The following is a 15,483-nucleotide window of genomic DNA, read 5'->3' as shown; positions in this document are numbered from 1 at the left end:
ATCTTTAACTTTGACATTAATTCTGTTGACTTTGCTAGAAGTTCTGTTGGCTTCAAAAGCAGAATTTTTAACTAATGCAATTTACATCATTATAAGTAAACGAACTTCACCTGCTAAGCAGACTTTCCTTCCATTAGTCAGCTACCAACTGATTTGAAATCTGGGTTATAGTCAACTCCAGCACATTTTCATTTCTATTTGTGTTTGAGGAAGAAGGAAGAAATATGCACGATCAAGAGAAGCCTTCAAAACTGTTTGTGTGCAGATCTGTCCCAGTGAAACACAGCTTTCATAATCGCAGATGTCATGATTTTGACTCAGTTCTGTTTTCAAATACAGCTAGTGTCAAAACTCTTGGAGGGTTCAGGTGAAGAATGGTAAGCCCCCATGATCTAAAGAGTCAGAGACCTTCAGAAGAGGTTACACATCGTCCTAATTTTTAGAGGTTTTTGGTTCTTTGCCACCCTGACCCAGTGCAGGTTCAGGCCTTTTGAGTCCAATGAATCTGTAGTTTAACTGTCCCAGTGATCAGTCCATTGCCATCATATCTGTTTGCACCAGGGTTGAATTTGACTCCATGTGTTTATGTACACAGTAATACAGCATTTTATGAAATTCAGAATAATGATTTCCCATTTTTGTCACTTGAGTAAAAAGATAATGCAAATAATCAAGATACATTAAAATATCTTTAGAAGGTCTGGCATTTTAAGAATTCTGAGTAATGGTACAGTGAACACAGTTCTTCATTGCATAGTGCCGAAGATCTGTATTTTGTATGATATATTTTTATGTTGCGTGGTATATTTGCCAAAATAGACAACATATGATTCAGAAACAAAAGCAGTTAATTCTTTGCCTTATGTATTTCCCATCTTTGGCTTGGTATTACTTGAAAACAGTTGTTTTATGTTTCCCAGTAGGTCTGTCAGAACTTAGGTGTATAGGAATACATTATTTTTAGAAGATTTAAGTAGGCAATACTTGCCTGTCTTTTTCAATTAGAAGACTCAGCCGTCTGGTTGAAATGTTCTTCACAAAGTAAATATTTGGATAGGAGAGCTTTTGGTTGCAGCAGCACTTGCTTATGAATGCACGGTACTGCAGAAGTCCACTCTATGGTATACAAAACACCGGCTTCCTTTTTTCGAGGCACAGAAGTGTACTAAAAGCAAACTTCCCCAAATATTCCATGATTATGTGTTCATAACATACCGCAGTGTGCTTATTCAACAGGCTCTACTTAATGAGCTATATTGCTGCTTCGTGCCATTACGAGCAGCTCTGAGTGAACCAACAAAAGCCCACAGGCCCCAGTCCTGCATTATGCACTAAGCAAGTGGACCAAAGGCAGTGGGACTCTACGCAGGCGCAGGGTGGAGGATCTGAGCCGTAATTTGTACCTCAGTCAATTTGAATTAAATGAAAAATGCATACAACAAAGCTTCGCCTTCCCCAAGCTTTATTCATAGAACTTCTGTGTTTGTGGTGTCTTTTTTTTTTTTCCATGTCAAGTTACATAAGTAGTTCAGGCTGCAATTTAAGGATCCACAGTCTGTGATCTGCTGCACACAGAACTGAGTAAAGCTAACAGCAGTTCTGGTTTGTTATGATCTGCAGGATCATGTCAGATAGGCTCATAGTCTGAGTAACACCTCAAACCATTTTTTCCTTCATTGCTGATTATTAAATCTTCATTTAGATATGAAACATAAAAGCTGACTCATACGTAAGAATTAGAGGTCCTTACCCTCCATTCTTTACTTAAATTGCCCTTTTTTTTTTTTTTTTTAAGTTTGTGAGAGGTCTTCTTTTATTGACTAAACATACAGATCTGTTCCTCTAGCAGAAAACATCAAGTTTTATTGGTAACGTTCCTGGTATTATTAGCAACACACCTGAAAGATATCTCTAATTTTTGACATTTTTGGTATGCTTATTACCATGGTGTCTTTTCAAGATAAAATTAGAACTTAATAGAAGTATACTGAATATTTCATTTTATAGTGAGATGTTCACAATGAGTTACTTTGTCCATTTATATTTGAATCATTAATGTAGTCTTCTGTATTGAAAGACTATAAATGAAATATTCTTGAAACTATTACGTATGAAATTACTGCAGCCTTTTTTAAGCATCATAAATTTATGTGTTGGTAGCTGTATTAATGAACTGGTGTCATCCTTTTTAAAGTATTCACATAAGGTGAAATTTTGTCAGAACTGTATTTTATGACAACTGGAAGCTGAAGTATATGTCATCTTATATCTAGGGCTGCTCTTGGGATTGGGGTATCCACACAAATATCATGAAAATATTGATTATTGTTCAAATTAATTGAATTGAATGTGTGAGATAGGAGTGTCATGTCCAGTAGAATATGTTAGTAAAGTTTGTAATAATCATAATGGGGGTAGACCTAGTTTCCTCTTTTATTAAGGATTTTCTGGGCCAGCCTGTCATAGTGTGTAGAAATTAAAATACAGCAGTGGGTAGAGATCTCCTATTATTATAGGAATTGGGAAGATAACATTTAGGATGTTGGAAATCATTTGAGTATAACTTTGAGTAGAAAGAACATAAATGGAGAAAATGCTGATTTTCTTACTTTTGCAAAAAGGTCATACTTAGGGGATACTGCAGTTTGGGGAAAACTAAATAAAGATGAGGACGTAGATTTTTTTGAAAATACATGTATAGTGTATATTCTCTGTGAAAATAAGTCTCCCATAGAGAACTGCTTGAGCTCTTCTTGAAGAACAATTGTAAGGTTGAATTTGTAGTGCAACATGTCAATAACTTTATGAAAAGAATGTTTGAAGTCAAGGCCACTGTTAGGAGCATAGTAAGGGTTGCATTTTACTAGACCTACAGTTAGTCTTGGCCAGTGTGTTTTCTCTAACTGTAAACAGCAGCCGGATACCCTATAAAAGATTTAAGAACCCCTGAAGTAAACTTCTCACTGAATTATTTCACAGACTCTGATGTTTTTGTGGCTACCTTTAAACCCTAAAGCATGCCATTTGTCTTCTCTCCAAAAGTGGTCTTAATGTGTTATCACTGGGTAGTCTTGCTATGTAATATACATCCCTTTGAATTTTGCTGTGTTATTCATATTGATAGCACAGTCATAGTTTCAGTATGCACATCACCCAATCTTTATGCAAAAACCCACAGAGGACAGAATAGTTTTAGAATATTGTTGAAACTTGAATGGCAGCCCTTGGCTGATTACAATTGTGGCTTTCTTTCACAACTTATCTTTAACAAAAACAGACCCTCAAGATGCATCCAATCAGCAGGCATATTTCAAAGACAACGTTCCCTTTTATGTTTACTGCTAGCATTTCTCTCCTTTGGGATCGTGGCTATAATAGAAGCTGTTCTGGTTCTGGCTGAACTCCTCTTTCATGGAGTGACATTATGTAAAAACATTTTGATTTAGGTACTTCAGTTTATAGTGCCAATTTACATACCTTAATTATCTGGATTTCCGATAAGGTGGTCTTAAATTTTAGTTCCCAGGTTTCAGAGACAGTAATACTTTATTTTGATAACCTATGAAAATGAATGTTTAGCCCCTCTGATAGCAGTCAAATAGCTACTTTAAAGTATGTGCAACATGAAGATGCATTTCAGTGATAATAAAATCCATTTGGATGGGTTTCCAAATGGCAGTTTAAGAACAATTGTGCAGTAGCGCAGAATTCTATGTTTGGTTGTGAAGAATAAAAAAAATTCTTTGCTATAAGTTGCCCATAATGTTTTAGTTAGCTTGAGTTTGTTTGTTTGTTTGTTTGTTTTTTTCTGTGCTGCATCATTAGGAAGGTCACAAAGGGCCAAAGAGAAATCTGTGTGAAGATTTACATTTCAGAGAAAACCCATTTTAAATTAAGTATTAAACCTTACTCATATCCAAAACTACAGATTCATAAATGACACTTCTGTAATCAGATTACAGTAGTATTTATGATGTGTGATGAGCGTCATGTATTTTTCTTTTTAAATGTTTGTATTATTTTGAAATAGGGTTCATCAGGAATAAAGAACATAGCACATTAAAAGCTTATTTTTTTAAAGAAATTTGAAGATATAAAAGTAGATGTAGTACAACTGGATACTCTTGTTTTGTTTCATTCAAATAAAATACCTATCTTCTTGAATTACTATATCTGACTGTTAATCAAATATGAATTCTAATTGTATTAATGCAGACCTTTCAGGACCAACGCATGCAATTACAACTTCAAAACTGTTTAAAGAATTTTAAGGTCGCAAAACAAACCACTTTAAAATTCCAATTTTCTTATGTTTGCTTGCAAATACAGCTTTTAATCACATGATCCCACATTTTTTCTGTGGGTCTTATTTAGTAAAACTTAGTGTTTGCTGAATAGAAAGCACTTCAGTGTTTCTTTGCATTCTTAGAACTCAGAGCATGCCCATATATTAAGTCACCCACAGGCTTTTTCAGCAGAAGTGCTTATCACAGTAGTTTTGAAAGCGTTATAAACATTAATGAATTGATCTTCACAGTATTTCTGTGAGATGGAGGTATCCTTATTTCTGCGGTAAAGATTAGGAATTGAGACACAGAAGATCCACAATGCCAGATTGTCTAGTCTCCACTGTTTTGAGTGTCCAGCTTGACCTGCTTTAAATCCATATTTTTAGCATACACTTTTATAACAATTACGTCTTCCAGTTATGCCTCTCATTGTTCTTCACATTCTGTTGCAAGTATCCTGCATATCTACAGACTTGCTTTTAGGCTAGTTATTCATACTGACAATTTATATATCCACATTATATAGTCATAATGGCTGATTTTCCTTCATGTCTCAAATGACTGTAGATTAAATTCTGGCTTCAGGCTGGACCTCTGAATTGTACCTAAAATGTCTGAATTTCATGAATCTCCATAACCACAAATTCGTCATTGACAAAATGGAAACATCAATGGCCACACATAAAAAGCTTAATTCATATCTCTTATTGTATAACTTTGGTTTGTCCATAGGACAGCCCAGACTGTACTATGCATGGAGTGTGGCAAAAGTTCTTTAACAAAAAAATATAATTAATCCCTGTAAGAGGGGGAAAAATCATGTTGCAGAGATTATTTTAGTTTGTTGATGTTCTATTTTTTTCTGCATTCTGAAGTTGACTTAGCATTTTTAGAAATATTCTTTTACTGTAATTTGGTGTGTCATTTCAAGCGTTGTTTTTTATACAAGGATTCCTCAATATGAAACGTGGAACACTTGGATAAAGAATTGAAATTCAACACTTTTTCCTCAAAAGAAAGAGAGAATGGCCCTTCTCAGTGAAAGTATTTAAGGGCAGCTTGAAAACCTTGGTGTTCAGGGGTCAATTTTTCACAGGCACTTGGCCGTCATGACAGAACTTCTCATTTTGCTTCCTTGACCTGGTGATGGGAATCTCAGATACCTTGTAAATGGTCAAAACCTATGCAATGTACCGAGGCAGACAAAGCTTTCACATTCACAACCCACAGGCCTGTCTCCTACAATCGGGTGTGGTGATGCTGTCTCTCATCCTGTGATAACTGTACTGAGCTTATACCTGGGATTTGGGTTTTTTCTCACAAAGTTAATCCCCATACCCAGGTTCTCTTGTTACCACTCCTTTGTGTCCCATCATTTTTATCCCCTTAACTCTTATCCCCTGATAGTGGGAACCAGACATGCTGTATATAATAGTGAGACTACAGCTACAACTGAGAAAGTTTCTCACTGCTGTAGTGGGAAAAGCAATGTTGACTCTTCTAGGAGGGTGGAAGAAATTCAGTCTGGATTGCTTGTATCTCAGGGAATTTTCTAATCATAAAGCTGTCTTGTAAAACATTGGATGTATAAGCAATGTCCTCAGTGCAGGTGGACTAAATTTAAGATAGACCCCATTTTTAGTAGGTAATTTTAGATGACTCTCCATGCATATCTGACTCCTATTCTGAAGACATCTGATTCTCCCTGGCGAATGATATATGCCCAAATCACTTTTTGAGGTCTGTGTGAAAATCTTCCAGTTATGCTTCTCATTGTGGAAGGTTAGTATTGTCGCTTTATAAACAGCAAAGGAAGCAGTAGAGAGGTGAACAAATGTACCCAAAGCTATGTGAATGCACTGGTTTATTGGCTATACTAAGAAACTATGTTTATAAAAGCAGCTTATATGGATATATTAATTTGTCACAATGTATGTTAGAATCATGATAGGGGGAAGTTAGAGGACTGTGTGATTAGAAGAGTAAGTAATGTGCATCTGTGGAAAGAAGAGAAAGTGATGTTGTTAGGTACAGATGGCTGGTAAACATGCTCAAATGTAATAAGATGTTATCTTTGTACAGTGCTGTGTCCATTTCTAACAGTTCACCAGCAAAGACCATGAATAGTAAAAAAAACAGTAGAGACAATCTGTTGCCTGTAGCTAGGGTCAAAGTCTGAAAAGGTGCACTTTCATGGTTCCATTGCAGTAATATATACTGTATTCAGTACTGGGAAAAAAATGACCCTTAATATTTAGAGGTTTGAATTAATGAATGCATGTACTCACCAGTAGCCCTATTGAATTTAGTGGGATATTGTGCAGATATAGGTGTATATGGTAGCATGCCTTCCTCCAGAATTTGATTCTAAGCAATTAAACATTGTTACCTATATTTCATAAAAACATCTCCTATATGTAAGAATGCTAATGTTGTGAAGTTAAATACTCAGAAGTCACATCCCTTATTCAGCTACTGTAGAAATACTATATATGTTCGTATGTGTGGCAATCTAGTCTTTATTGCATCTTATTTTCTTGAAATGTCTGCTTACATATTGTTCCTGTCATCCATCACATTTGGTTTAAACAGTACACAAAGCATAGGATGGATGGATGCTGTTCTGTGTATGTTCTTTGCCACAGTTCCTGTGAGTAAGTTTATGTATTATCCACTGGACATCACAAAAAGTCATAAATTGTGAACTCTGAACCTCTGCTTTGCACAACCCATGCCATCTATTGTATCCTTTAAGGGTGTGTGTGTGCTTTCAGTTACACCTGCCCAGCATCAGTTTTATTACAGATCCATTCCATCGTAGCTGTGGATAAAAAGTTAATTGTAGTAGGTCCAAAGAACCCTGGTTCATTCAATGTTTCTCCCTACATATATTTTTAATTGCTCACTGAGTGAGGCAAAGGCAGGAAAACTGTGATTATGTAAAATGGAGATGTGATTCTTATGATTTTTGGCTATTGTGTATTCACTTGTGTCTGCGAGCTATGCCCTTGGTACTGTTGTGGCCAGTACAGGAGGGAATAATCAAGTGCAGGATTTGCTGGATTTCATTGCTGAGAGAGGGCAAAAAGCTGCCACAAAATATCTACGTTCCATTCGGAATGTATCTTCACCTTAAATGAGATGAGATGCTGGCCAGTATCTCCAGATTAAATTCTATATTCAACATACAACGTATGATATGCGTACAGCAAGAAGGTAGGAGAAGATTAATTACGAATTAATAATAAATAGTAAGCAATGTGGTAAATACTTGTAATGAATAGCTAGTCTCACACAAGCAGGCAGGCCAAATTGAGCTTTGAAATCTGTGGACGTTTTTTTCAAGTTATTTTACGTTAAAGGCAAAGGCAAATTTAGCTTTATTAAAGTCTGTGGCATTTATATATGATACACTACATCTGATAGAAGGTTCTTCTATAAAGGGCTGATGTCCTATATCTTCCCAATAGTTTCACTAACAAGAGTAGAAAGCCTCTTAAAGCATATTTACTGAAAAAGGGATGCAATTCCTTTGCTACATTTTCCATTTGCCTTCCTTTTTGCATATTTCTCTTGCAATTTTTAAAATTGAAAGCCCTTTTAGAAAGAATGAGAAGGGAAGAGATGAAACCATTTTGCACCAAATGTCTTCTCTTGAAATCAGGATTTCTCCAAAAAGGGTAATACCTACCTTGGGATGATTGTATTCCAGAGTTACCCTTTCTATGCTATAAGTCAAGGCAGTGCTAGATGTGGCAGGATGGTGTAGTTGTCAGGAGGTTTGCCACAGAACATTCATTTAAATAGAGCAAACAAGACTAAAATCCAGCCATTCTGCTTTGAACTGGGGGGGGGAGGTACACTGGACAATCTCCAGAATTCCCTTCCAACCTCACCTATGCTGTGAACTGCGAATAATGTAATATGGGGATCTGTGTCATGTCATTTAGATGTGGATTTTTCTGTCTGAATTATATTCACTTTCCATTTTTGACGTACTACCCTGTTTCAGCAAACAGTCAGGAGGGTAATACTTCTGAAATTCAGAAGACCTTATTTTCCTCTTAAGTTGACTATTTGTATCTATATGAATCCTACGTGAATAGGACAATTCTGATTTGATAGTGTTCAACATCCAGTTTGCAGAACTGAAAATGGCAGTGGAAAATCATATTTCTGAGGTTTCTTGTAATGAAAAGAGCAACTTCAGTGAAGATTGTAAGATTTATTTTTCATTTTAGCTATTTGTTTTGTTTGTTTAAGTAATTGTCTGAAAGATGCATTTGCATTTACTATTTTGGGGCCAAATAATGCCTTTTTGAACCAGCTGATATTATTATCTGCCTTCACAACCTGCTGTGGTGACAAGTTTCAGGAGCTCATTACTTGTTGTGTAAGGAAGTGTTTTCTTTTTCTGTTTTAAACTAATCTTTCACTTGTTTTCTGTGGCTCTGTGGATTTGCTGAATAACAGGTCCTCTTTCAGCTTATCCACCCTCTCAGTTCAGTAAATCTCAGTTGTATCCTCCCACAGCCTTCTCCTCTCCAAATTGAAGTCCCAAAATTTGGAGCTGCTCCTGGTAAGGCTTGCCTCCATCACCTTGAGCATTAGCTGCCTTACCTGTTTCACTTCTGACACCACTGATTCTTCAGGTGTGAAGACCAGAGGTGTGTACAATACTGAAGATAAGGCCTCGCAAAGGTTTTATCTAGCAGCAAAATGATGCCCTCCATGATATTCTATATACTACTTCTGAAGATCTTCAACATTATTCAGCATTTTGGGTTGCTGCTGCATATTAAACCAAAGGCTTCAGAGGAATGCCAACCACACCCACAAAGTCACTTTCCTGAGTTGTAAATGTTAGCTCTAAATTCAGCATTGTGTAAGCTTAGTGAAGATATATTTTTTCCTACATGCTGTATCTATACATACTGCAGCTAGCTTACCACGTTTTTGCCCACTTACTCAGTTTGATAAGGTCTTTCTGGAACTGGTTTCTCTAAATACTGAATTTAACTACCCAAAAGAGCTTCCTATCAGCTATGAACTTGAAGATCTTAGTCCAGTACCTTTTCTAGATCATTAAAGATAATGAATAATATTGATCCAAGAGCCAACCCATGGACTACTCCACTTCTGAGTGTTCTTCATGGAAAAAATGCATTAAACCCTATCCTTTGTTTCCTGTTCTTTAACCAGCTTTCAGTCCATAAAAAAGCCTTTTCTCCAGTCTCATGGCAACTTTGTTTCTATGATAACATTGCTGTGGAACGTTATTGGGAGGCTTTTGGAGAACTCAGATATGTTCATTCATATCCCTTTTATTTGCATTAATACTAACAACTTCATAGAATTACAGAAGACTAGTTAGACGGGACTTCCCATTGTAGAAACTCTGCTACCTTCTGCAGACCATCTTCAAACATGTGCTCCGTGATCCTAGTCTTTATTTTACCATCTTGCAAGGGGTAGAAATCAGTCTGTAGCTCTAGAGTCCTTTTTGGAGATAGTTTTTCCAATGTGGTTGTTTCTAGCTTTTATGTGCAGAGAGACACTGAGCAAAAGAACTACCCACAGATATCTTTATCATTAAAAAAATATATAGTTTGCTGTTAGAACCACCTGTGAACATGCTTAGATGGGGCCTGGCTCCTACTGCAAGGTAAGAGCTAAATGGAATCCAAATTATACACCATGTGAAAAATTGCACTGGATGCTACGTACTAGTGAGACTGAAAAACACTGTGATATCTTAGACAGAATGGGACTGTTGTTTTGTTCTGTACAGCATATTAAAATGTTCATTGGTAGAATAGTGGCAAGTCCAAATAATCAATTTCTTGTATTCATCTAGGTAAAATGGTTGTATAAAGGTTACTTTAATGATATGTACGTGCAATTCACTGTAAGGGTATTTGCTTGAAGTGATTTTCATCACATTTAAAATAGCATAACAGAACTAAACGAGGATTTATGCTGAAATCATAGCTGCATTTGTAATTGTTCTGTTTCAAATAAAATGTTTCAAATATTGTATATAAACTTCATGTCCTAGGGAGTGCAGACTACCTCTAGAGACAGCATGCCAAAAAAAGGAGACATAAAAGAAAGCGGGATAATGTGGAGAAAAGCAGTCCTGGCTCCATCTGCTGTCTGCTCTTTCTCTCCCTTATTTTGGCACCTTCTTTTTTAGGATAGATAAGGATGGTTAAGGTCCTATGCTCATGAGAACACAGACTGATACTTTTCTGAAAAAAGGGTACTCTTTCTGTTTTTGACTGCTATTAAGATAGTTTATTTTGGGAAAAAAAAAAGGGGGGGGAGGGAGGAGAAAAGAAAAAAAAAGAAACAAACCAACTACTTTCTTCTGCATTTTCTGTTAATCATTGCTAGTTTTGGTCAATATCATTCCTACCTGACACAGCTCAAATGAAGTAGGAACATTTTTGTCACCCTCGGATCAAGTTAATTTTGTAACCTTCTCCTCTTCTTCGGTTGTATTAGTAAATGCTGCAAGGAAGTTCAGAAGCAGTGCTAGAATTGTTGCTCATTCTTACACATACAGTTCACACGAGTTCCATCAATATGTAACAGAAAAAATCTATTTTCTCATGTCAATTTTTCCTACAGCCCTTGGAAATAGAAGGGTTGTTGGACTAAGTATAAGGAGAAGAGGCTGGGAGCCTGAAGTGCTACAGCTCATGCCTGTTCTTCTAGGCTTGATCTTCAGAATTGCCTCTGAGGCTGCTCTAATTCGTGCCAAAATCTCAAGTGTAAAGGCATCTTTTTCCATCTTAACTGTGTACATTATAGCTTGGCTCTCCTTCCAAGCTGTTTTTGTCCTTTATTTGGAGTTGTAATAAATATAAATATTTTACTTGAAAATTGTAATTTACTTGGAGGATCAATAGATGTCAACAATATTTTTGTACTACAAATGGAAGAATTTTGCTTTCACCAGAACTTCCAGGCTGGAATAGGTATAAATACTCAGATTTGAAAAATGGCTGCAAAATAGAAATAACTCTTTTGAGTCAATCCCTGAGTTCAGGGATATTTACTGAGGTATGATTCTGAAAATACATACATTCCTGTGCTTCTAGAGAGTAGATCTGCCTCAAAACACGGCCCAGATGAAATTTCTGAACGAAAAGTCTGACTGTATGTAGATTGCAGAAATACTGAAAATACAAAAAAGATGTAAATGCATAAGCAAGAATTACAAATTTTGATCTTCACAATCCTAGATCTGAAAAGCAGAACTCTAAGCTCCACTGAGAGCTAAGCATCAGAAAGGCTTATTTTGACTGGAATTGCTAGAAATTCAAACTTTGTTATAGAGAGGATTTAAAAAAAAAATAATTAAAAATAATCCTTTGTGCAATATGGTGGTGTTTGTTTTTTTCTGCTAGGGAAGCATTTATTTGCAAGAGTACAGTCATCTAAAATATAATAGAAAGTTAATAATGCAGTTAGGCCAAACATTAGGCACACTGGAAAATACAGTTTGTAATTCCTGATGGTTTTGTGACATGAGAGGTAAAAGCATTTTTACAGTATGTAAAAGCATTTTTTACAGTAGTCACAGCTTATGTGTCAAATATGAAATTATGTATTCTGAGTAATTCTGCCCCTTGAGAAGATGAAAAGGTTAAACACGCATACATACAGATACGTGTATGCGTGCGCACACACAAACACAAAATAAACCAGATACAGAGTTGTGGAGTCTTTGATAAGTGTCTACATTAACATAAAATGAGTTATGGTTCAACAGCTTACTGAGCTAGCATATGCTTTTAGATTTTTGCAGTCTAGAAACTAGTAATTAGTTTTTTTTAAAGACATCCCTTATCAGCAATAATTAAGATACGAGATGAGTAAGGTTTCTCTTAAGGAAGTGTTTATTTGCTAAAAAACATACATTTGGTTGTTCCCAAACTACTTGTGAATATCAGTTCAAGTGTTTCCATCTGGAATGAAAGAAAACAGAGTTTGAGTGATACAGCTGTAGCAATCATCATCTGCCTTTTACTCAACAGGTCTGCAATTAAGGAATCCCTTTTGTAGAAGTTGTTCCATAGGAACTGCTGAATGCTTCAGCTGATACGGTTCATGAACAAGATAATCTGAAGAAAAATAAAATATCTGAAAATATTAAATTCCATTCAGTCCAAAGCACTTCCTCTCCAATCCTAACCATATACTAATAAATAAATAAATAAAATGGAAAAAAAATTGTATCTGTTACCCAATTTTAGGTAAACAATCACATCCATTAAAGTTTGTTTGTTTGGTTTGGTACTATTTGTATTTGTATAGTTTAGTCAAGTTATTTTTAGTCTTTTTCTTGTGTTGGACTTTTCCATCATGAGATTCTTCCTCCGAACAATCTGGCAGGTCATATTGGTCATAACTTCCAGGTTAAGATAACTTAAAATATTATTTCAGGCAGTCTTCAAACTCAAGGATGCATAGCATTACACATAGTTCATTTATTCCCCAAGGTATCTCTGAAAAATGAGAATTAAAAGCATAGTATTGTAAATAAAGATTAAGAAAGGTTGAGTGGCTCAGTTGTTCATTTTGAGAACATCTTCTCTGTTGTCTTTGTTTTTAAAATTGATATTAAGGATTTTTGCCTCATAGACTCAATTCAGTTTATTGGTTTATTGGATTTCTTCCCCTGGACACGTTCCATTTCTGTCCACTGTGGCTGTTCTGGTGAGGCTGAGGTTGTTTGTTGCAGTGTTTTAAAAGCATATCACATGTCTTTTTTTTTAATCTACAGTTACAGCTGCCTTGCATATTGAGGTTGTCTTTCACTATACTATATATGGAATATATACCAGTTGTACATTGGCATATGCTTTGCAATCTACTTTATTACAGTAAAAACATATAAAATGTCTGAGTAAAGAGCGTGTCTAGAAATTGGCATGAGTGAAATTCACCTCTGTATTCAAAATAATGATACATTTCCAGAACAGTATTAAAATATATTGCAAATAATACAACATAAAGCAAAATGTAGATTATCCTCCTGTACATGTAAAATAAAACATGCTTTTATTTTGTTATTTGTGGTTACATTTCATTCTCTTTTTTCATTTGTTCTGTTTCAGACGGTTCGCCATGGTTTTCCTTATCTACCCACTGCCTTAGCTTTTGACCCAGTTCAGAAAATTCTGGCAATTGGAACAAGAACAGGAGCAATACGAATGTATCCTTTCATATTCATAATTTATATGATTTCTGTGTATTTGTAATGCAGTGATGTGAATCATCTTTACATCTGCAAGCACTCAGGTAAGGTTGCAATTTATGATGCTATGTTACATCTCATTTTGCTTTGCTATATGGACTGGAAAATGATGTGCTGTTGAGGAATTACCATTAGTTTCTGAAAGCGTCCAAAGGAAATATTTTGAATGAGTTTCTGGTGTATTGTTTTGGCAAATACCAGTTAACATAAAGCAGAATTATTTTTTGTTTTCAGCAAGTAAAAGTAGATATTTTTCAGTGTGTAAAGGTAAACTACAATGTGGTGATAAGCAAGGTGTAAATGTTGTCCTAGCAATAAATAAATTCACTACTGCAATGCAGTTAGCCAACTGGAGACACTGTAGATACCAATGTATGAGATACTGTTTAGACTCTCCTAATTGAATGGTGGGAAATCGGTGATTTTTAGGGCATGATTCATTTCTTCCAGGATGAGATGCTTCAAGTAAGTTGGATGAAACAGTTTAAAAGTGTCTGTTTCTCTTCATTAATTACAAAGGTACATTAGTGCCAGAACCTTACAGGTATTTTTATACTACAGGAAGTTTAAGTTGGATGTCTACACAGAATAAATTGGATATAAATGTACTGAAAATTTGAACAACTTCGGTTATCAAAAAATAGGAGGAGAATATTGAAATGTGATGTATTTCAAAATGTTTCTCTGAATAATTTTTTTAATTTCTCTTGGTTCAAATGTATTCCAATCTGGTAAAACTACATATGAAGTAAGAAAAAAGAGAGGAAAGAATATTACAGGAAGGTTTAAGAGTTGCAGGATACAGAAGTAATAAGCCAATACTTTGTACAACCTCTTGTAGATAAATAAATTCCAGGGTTGAAAGTAGGGGACAATGCTATATAAAATACCAATCAAAGACAGGTGACAATCTAAAAAATAAAAATAAAAAAATAAATTCCTCCTGGAGAACCAATCTGTGCCTCGTGTAACATGACTGAAACTTTAATTTCCTCCATTTTTGGGTGTTCTTTTTCTGAATGGTTGTGCTTACATAAGCCTCATTTTCTTTCCGTAAGACTCAACAGAACCAGTTATGCAATAAGCTGTGCCTCAGTGATTCTACTCTTTGTATGTATCTGGATGAAGTAGATGGAATATATTCAATTCAACATAATTACAAAACAGAAAATCCCCTTGAATTTGTGCACTTCTGGGAAAGTGCAAGTCTAGTAGTCATGTTTTCTTCTTTAGGGAGTTATGAAAGGTTAGAAAGCTGGAGCTTTTCTTCTGGAAGATTGATAGATGTGATGTCTTCTGTGGGGGAGGCTGGGAATTTCATAGGTAATGTAGGTACTGTAGGAAGAAGACCTTACAGAAGATTGACTCCCAAGTCCACCACTTCTTTCCATCTCAGCACCCTGGCTTGTGTAGGAGCAGAGCTGCTACTGGCTAAGCATCCTATACCTATGAAAAACCCTCAAGAAAAATGCAGGTGCAGAGCCTGAATTAATACATTTTCATGCAGAAGTAATTTAAACCTGCATGTCACTTGCCATGGGAATGGAACACACAGCAGAATATAGGCTGTATCCCTCACTTTGTATAAAACTCTATATAGATCATCTATGGAAATGGATTATTGAAGGGTCAGAGGAAGAAGGGAGAAGAATTGTTTTTCAAAGTACCTTTTCCTTTAATATCTCTTCTGGCTTTGCTAGTGAAAGCCTACTTCATTTATGGGAAAAATTTCTAGTACCTGAATCAAACAAAGGCATCAAAATTATCAGATAATATGATTTTTTGAGTGATATGTCATCTCATAACATAAATGCCTCTCAGCTTTGGCACACAGAGCCTTGTTTGCTTAATTGAGCACAGAGCCGACAGGAGCTATGCTTTGAAGACAGCGTGTGCCATAAAAAGAATTACTTATTTATTCATTTT

General features: G+C 35.7%; 1 protein-coding gene across 10 annotated transcripts in view; it reads left to right on the top strand.

Moving 5' to 3' along the window:
* STXBP5L (syntaxin binding protein 5L) overlaps positions 1-15,483 on the top strand; it is a 198,971-nt gene that overhangs the window by 1,809 nt on the left and 181,679 nt on the right. For all 10 annotated transcript variants that reach the window (XM_072043761.1, XM_072043774.1, XM_072043771.1 and 7 more), the window contains one exon: positions 13,418-13,515. In XM_072043761.1, coding sequence (XP_071899862.1) covers positions 13,418-13,515 — 98 coding nt within the window. The remainder of the gene's footprint in view (positions 1-13,417; positions 13,516-15,483) is intronic.

The sequence above is a fragment of the Anas platyrhynchos genome, chromosome 1 (assembly GCF_047663525.1).
Source record: "Anas platyrhynchos isolate ZD024472 breed Pekin duck chromosome 1, IASCAAS_PekinDuck_T2T, whole genome shotgun sequence".
Taxonomy (NCBI): Eukaryota; Metazoa; Chordata; class Aves; order Anseriformes; family Anatidae; genus Anas; species Anas platyrhynchos.
Note: the sequence above shows the minus strand (reverse complement) of the source record. Positions and strands in the feature narration are given on the sequence as shown.